The 7,100-nt window shown below is 35.5% G+C and overlaps 1 protein-coding gene across 1 annotated transcript; it reads left to right on the top strand.

Moving 5' to 3' along the window:
• The first annotated feature begins 5,189 nt into the window (after positions 1–5,189).
• Positions 5,190–5,852, top strand: LOC137712591 (ethylene-responsive transcription factor RAP2-11-like). Its single transcript, XM_068451689.1, has one exon. The coding sequence runs from the start codon at positions 5,190–5,192 to the stop codon at positions 5,850–5,852; it is 663 nt and encodes a 220-aa protein (XP_068307790.1).
• The last annotated feature ends 1,248 nt before the right edge of the window (positions 5,853–7,100 follow it).

Here is a 7,100-nt window from a genome sequence, read left to right on the forward strand (position 1 = left end):
ACAGGATAAGGAACTTTACTGTTTGGCCAGTGATCAAATGGCTTTCTTCCATCGGCTAATGATACCCACGTGGCATTTATTGTAAAGGACTCCACACCAAGCAAATCCTACGTGGCCTATTAGTGGTAGTTGGGGGTGAATGAGCCAATAGGATCCTCTTCGGATCTTTGGTGAGGATTCTGGAAATTTATGAATCGTGTTCGTTTATCGTACATCATACGATTAGTTTTTGTAAAGTACTGTTTATATTTATTTTTAAATAAAAATATTCAAAATAATTTTTAACTGCATGATATACGATAAATAAATATGATTCATGGATTCGCAGAATTCTCACAAAGTGAATCTGACAAAGATCCAAACTCACGAATGAGGATCATCCCTCTTTCTTTTTCTTTTTTTTTTCTTTGAACGAGGAGATTTGATCTCTCAACTCTCAACTAAGTAGTACAGCTCACAGTACGGATATATGAACCACAAAACCCCTAGGCCTTGTTCGGTCATTAGGGTTGGATAAGTAAAGATGTCTGCAGCGTGCATTCTCATAAGTTTGCCAATGCACACTACGTCAAATTTCAACAATCTAAATCGTCTATTTTTTAAATTATACTTCATACTCATAAAATCATTTTTGTAAAAATTGGCCATATCGAAAAATATTTAAGTCATCTAATTGCGTTAAAAGAAATTCACGAACATTATGTTCTAATAAATCTTGAAATTTCATTCTAACAAGTAAATGGGCAAATGGTTTTAGATTAAATTAAATTTTTGAAATGATGATATATGAATCGAGACTTACAAAATAAACGTTTCAGATCGTTAACGTTCAATGTGAAGTAGGTCCCACAATTTCAAAAAGTGGGGATCGACTGTATATACATAGGGGATATGTATATATTGCATCAACCATTACTTTTTTATGGTTCTGTTTGGACCTAAAATTATTGGGTTGGGCCGAGTATGGAATTGTTCTCGGCCCAGAAACTCTGTTCGAGGATTTCTACAAACCAGCCGGTTCATGGACCGCTTAACTAAAAGTCGGCCAAGCCCTGTTTGGAAAAGAATATTCCAGATGAATAGGAAGTAAGTGGGCCCTATTGCAAAGTAGATGAATGAAGTGGTTAAGTCCTGATGTAGTAAGGATTCTCGGCCAGATAAGGATACTCGAAAGTGGAAGTGAATGTGGCCTAGTAAGATGTTGAATTCAAAATCCTAATAGAAGTGGGATTGGTCGAGATAAGATGGATTGGGGTAAGGAGTCCTAGTTCGAGTATGGTTAGGATTGGGTTTTGTTGCTATAAATAAAGAAATGAGGGTGCAATTCAAGGACATCCAATTCAACACACAATTGCTCTGCGCAAACCTCTCAAACAACTTGAGATTTTTTTTATTTTCTTTTTCCGCCGACACATCTTCAGTTTGGATAAACAACACTGTGGAGGCAACTGGCAAACACCTTCAATTTGGATAAATAGCACTGTTGCCGTAAAATCAGCCGACCGAGGAGTACCTTCAGTTTGGATAAACAGCACTACATCGAGGCCGACTGGTTACTTATCTAAGTCTTGGTCGAGAAGGGTTTCCGAATCCTTATTGGCAGAGGTTATCTTATTAGCCTTTTCAACGAAGTAAGGTGTTACGAGTTACGACATTCAGCGCATTAAACGCTGAGTGGTTTTATGATTGGATACTCCCATGTGAGTTTTAAAGTTCGGCATTCTAAGGGCTGAACGACATTTACCATCAAGACACACATTACCTTTGAATACTTGTGTCCATATAGTTTGGTGTCGATTCGACGTGCTTATACTTTCACGAATAAAATCACCGTGACCGAATCCGACGCCGACGACTCATGAACTTAGCATAACTAGCAGCCTTGTCTTCAGGCTCGAGAATCCAAAGGCTGACATTTGTTCCTTCCTCGGCCGCAGTCGCAAGATAAAGAAGTTAGCAACGTGCTCAACGCAACATCAACAAATTTTACTCCTCGGTTGAGCTCGGCCAACGAGTTAGCACGCCCTGCATTCAACCGAATGACGCAGTTAACTTATTAGTTACTCAGCCTGCCCGCCACATAGGCTTTGTAATTTTTAGGGTCAATAGGTTCCAAACTTCCAACCATACAAAATGAGGGCTAATCTACCATAATAATTCCGAAGATCGGCTTTAGTTTGAGTACTTGACGTTGCAGAACTTGGGCTAGCAATTCATATATTTATGGTGGAGAGTTATATTCCAACTGTGGGAAGAAATACAGAAGACTGTAGGAATCTAATTCAGAATGTCCCAAAAGAAGTATTTGTTTTAGCCTTTTAGAGCATTTCTAAAAGATATGTCAAATTTTAAGTATCAAAATGATATTTGACAGCTTATGTGGTAATTTGGCATTTTATACAATATTTTGCTCCATCCAATATATGAAATAATAATGTCCCTAAATAAAAATCTTTCTATGGGTTGGGTCCAATGATTGAGACAATCAATCAAATACTTGAAAAACATAACAACATTGATCATATATTATATTAATCAATTTAATAAATTTAACATCTGCTGTCAAATTTGATAGCAAAAGGCTTTGCTTTCAATTGACTCAGCGCCACGTAAGAAATTGAAGGCTTGGTTGGAGAAAGTTTGTTGCCATTTTTACTGTTGTATGTCTATGAGGCAGTTTTAACATTTCCTTTAGAGATGCTTTGAGGTGAGCAAATTTCATAAAACAAGAGTTCCTTGCTATATTGGAAATGAATGAGAAATCTGAAATCATACAAAGTGACGATAAAAAAGGGATTATGATCAGGGGCAGAACTAGGATTGAGGGATGTTTTCTTGAGTTGTTGGGATTGCGAGGGCTAATTTTGTTAGAGTAGAGCGGGTTCATTTTCGAAAAAAGGGGCGAACCTCGTAAATTTAGCACCAAAATCTATTTGTCCTAAACCACGTCTTCAAATGAAACAATGCTTGAGATAGAGGGAGAGTGGGGAGAAAATCTACTTTACTACTAAGTTGTATACAATTATGTATCTATTTTTATCATTACAAGGCCAGTCATGTCTCACGTGATGAAAAAGAAAGGCGCATGATTATGTACAACTCATCAATGACAGAGTCAGGAATCGAGGGTAGGAGGGGCTCTAAGCAGTATTAAAGAAATTGGACAAAAAAAATATAACTAATGGGAGAAAAATTGAAGGTTCATTTTTTATATTGGAATGAAAAAATTATAATCAAAAGAGTGTATGGAGTCACGAAAAAGAATTAACATTGAGATAGTTACATCAAGCATCAAACTTCTTTATAAGTTCCTACATTGAAGTTGAACAAAAAAATTAATAATCATGGCTCAAAATTGTAGCTGTGAAATTTTCCTTAAAGATAAATTCTTCATCTATTCCATATATGCATGTTTTCACTGTAGACAACATTGTGTCATGCAAAGTGGTGAACTAAATAAGGAAGGATAGTTGATATAGATAAGGTTTTGGTTTCATAACAATACTATTGTAAAACACATGTTTTGGTCATTCAGAATAAACATATTAAAGCTAGCTGAGAGAAAAAACATATAAGCCGATGAATGCAGAGTATCCACCAAAAGCACACAAACAGAAGCTACAAAGTGAAAAACTTCAGGATAGGCCTAGACCTCTTTTCATCCTCAAGTGACTCCGCCACTTCAACTCGTGACAACTAAAATTCCATCTGAGAGAGAATAAACAGATATTATATACGTAAAACCGGATGAAACCTAAAAATTCTGTCTAAGAGTAAGAAAGTACATTAAGAATCCATCAATAAAGTTGAAGATTTGGATTACTTTTCAGAAGACAAGAATTCCCCACAGGGATTCAAATTTTGAATAGAAAGTAGAACTTGTTCTGCGAAAAGTGCCAGAGTTCCAGTATTTTTAATTTCAAGTATATTGGCACTGTGAATATTAAGTTAGAATTAAACACTGTGGCTCTGTTTGATTTTTGGCTTTTGAGGTGTGTTTTTTGTTTCCTGGTAATTGGATGCATACCAACTTGAGGTATTCCCTAATTGGGGTTGACAGTGAGGTTAATTATATACTAATCACGATTATCATAGCATCTGTCGACACCTCATTGGTTTGGACATTTCTGCAACTACTCGAGACAAATATTCCCTCCCAGATCGTCATCCTGGCAGGATGTTAAACTACTAATCTAACCCTAAGATTTGCATGCTGTATGGATTTGGATCCATGTCAATGAATGTGTGCACCTACACCATTCATGTGGGAGACGTCCAAATCATCTTCAACCTTTTCTGATCTGCAACCAAAGCCTGGGAATCATGCTAGCTGCATATGGTGGCCGGTACTATTCCAGCACACATCACGTGGTGTTACTAATTTATGTTGCTTAAAAGTCACACTTAAGAATTTCTCCTATTGACGTTGAAGTTGACTAACTTATACAAGATCAACTTTCAATTACAAAATAAATATTTATAACCAAAATTTTAGATTTCTTTTTCACTCCAAATATGACAATACTGATGCTAATTCTTCACCTCAAAAACTCAAGAACTGACTAATTATTTGGAATTAAGCTTGCTTGCACCTATAGTCATTAGAAAAGAGAGAAAAAAAAAAAGACTTTATTTATACTAACTTATATAATCTGGTCAAGTACAATATAGGATGATTAGAAGAAAACAACATTAATGTTTATCAACTCTTCTCTTGACGTTTTCTAAAGTAAATGATTAACATTATTCATATTAATTACTTAATTAGTGTAACTCTTGACAACTGTTAATGTTAGTGAAAAAGAATTAAACCACTGAGAAAAAGCCCTTTAGCTATCATGCAATAACAATCGAGATCCTGAACTTCAATTGTTTTCAAATGTGATTGAGAGTTTTGATGAGCTTCTTTGTGAAGAACCTTATTCATTTTTTCCTTCTCTCCCCTTAATAAACAGGAACTTGCAATTATTCTTGGGACTCTGCATTCCCTGATTAATTAATACCTTAACATATGTTGACATATACTTTATAAACAAACCAACCCTAGATGAGACAACCAGCATGCCATGATCCCTGTCATCATTCTTACAGTACTCAACATATTACTATAATAACGCATAATTACATATGTCTTCTCTTTCAGCCAAATCCTAGAGTTATAACCCCAACCCTTGTGATCTCGAACTCTCATGGACTCATCCTCAGTGTCCCAACCTATCCAAACACAAACTTTCCAAGAAAACAAAAAGAAAACCATGAGAAAAGGTAACAAAAATGGAAAAAGGTTTCTGGGAGTGAGACAAAGACCATCAGGAAGATGGGTGGCTGAAATCAAGGACTCCTCGCAGAAGCTGAGGCTGTGGCTCGGGACTTTCGATCAGGCGGAGGAGGCGGCGTTGGCGTACGATAAGGCTGCTAGGCTCCTAAGAGGCAGGAATGCAAAAACCAACTTTCCCTCATGTCACATGTTGAACACACATGAAGAAAACTGCAGCATATTGAGAAAAAATCCAAGGCTTTATCAGCTCCTTCAGCATGCAATCATGAAGAACCATGCAAGATCCTCGTCTCTAAATAGAGCGAAAATTAATCCGTGGGATCGAAACCAAATTAGAGGAATCGATTTTGATATACTTGTCGAAGAAACTATAGTTTGTTCTTCGAGTGGTGCTGCTTCTACTTCAGGTCAATATCAAGGTGATCACGATGAGGATAGGAATAATAAGCTTTGTGCACTTTCATTTGGTAGTTGTAAAGTTTATTCTTCTGTGGTTGTAGCTCCTTCTTTCAGTGCTTCTTCTCAGTGCCAACAGGCGCATGATGAAGAAGAAAAAGGTTATCAAGAGGCCTAATATAGTCTCTTAATTTGTTATATGCAAATTTGGGTGGTTATTTTTGCAACAAATATGAGAAACAAGAAAATAATCAAAGATAATTAGCTAGAGATCCTTGTAATTAAACTGTGTTTTTATTTTCGACTTTGGAAAATGATTAGATTTGTGTGTGTGTCTGTATGTGGTTTCTGTTTAATGTGTTCTTCCAGCTTTTAGCCTTTCACCATCAATATTGAAATATGGAGGCTGGAAAATATATTTTGATAAGAAATTAAAATAGAGGTTTATTAGTAAGATAGGCACTTGCATATACAAGTAGTTAAGAGTCTGTTTGATAACTATTTGAGTTTTAGTTTTTTGTTTTCATTTTTGTGTCAGAGATAGAACAAAAATTTATGGAAGAAATGAAAGATATAGATGAATGAATGACGAATAGTGCATGAGAGAGAGATGTAGAAAGCGAAATGTTGCACAAAATGAAGACTAAAAACCTATAACCAAAACTATTTTAAGTTGTCTTCACTCTTCAAATTTTATTTTCATTTTGTGTTCTTACACCATCCTTCACTTTTAAGACTAAAAACGAACCCTAATTGTTTTCCGAAATTAGAATCATAAATGACCGGAGGTTTTCAAAACTCATCATTTTAGTTTTCTGCGCTCAAAACCGATCAAAAGGGTTACGAACTTTGAACATATGCAGATGCATGTCTTCATTATGATAATGTATCACAGTGTTGCATTCATTGCTATGCGAAAAAACCTTAGCTTTATTTTATAGAGAGAAGATGATGCAATATGCTTGTGCAAGTAGTAAAGCGATCTAATATCTTAGTGGATAAGGTATTGAGTTTTTATCCATGGGTCCCGGATTCAAAAATCATATCTCTTTTAAATTATTGTAATAATTTCGAACTTTCCCTCTTCCTCTAATAATAATAAAAATAAAAAATAAATATGCTTAGCAAAATATAAATTTCTTGATTTCACAATTGTGTTCACGTGGCTAAGCCTAGTTAGTTTTAACATCTTACGCAACAAGGACATGTTCGAATCATTAAAGAAAGAACAGGACAACAACAAGAATTATATTCTATTTGGTCAATTTTTTGTTAGCCTCCAACGAAGAAGTTGTAGGTGTGAAGAGAATTTTGTCTAAAATGATTCAAAAATTAGAAGAAAATTTGAATAATTAACTAGCTTTCAGTAGACTTTAAACTATAGGAACATGTCAGGACAAAGCATGCATGTAGTCACCATTGGTGC

This window comes from Pyrus communis, chromosome 13 (genome assembly GCF_963583255.1).
Source record: "Pyrus communis chromosome 13, drPyrComm1.1, whole genome shotgun sequence".
Taxonomy (NCBI): domain Eukaryota; kingdom Viridiplantae; phylum Streptophyta; class Magnoliopsida; order Rosales; family Rosaceae; genus Pyrus; species Pyrus communis.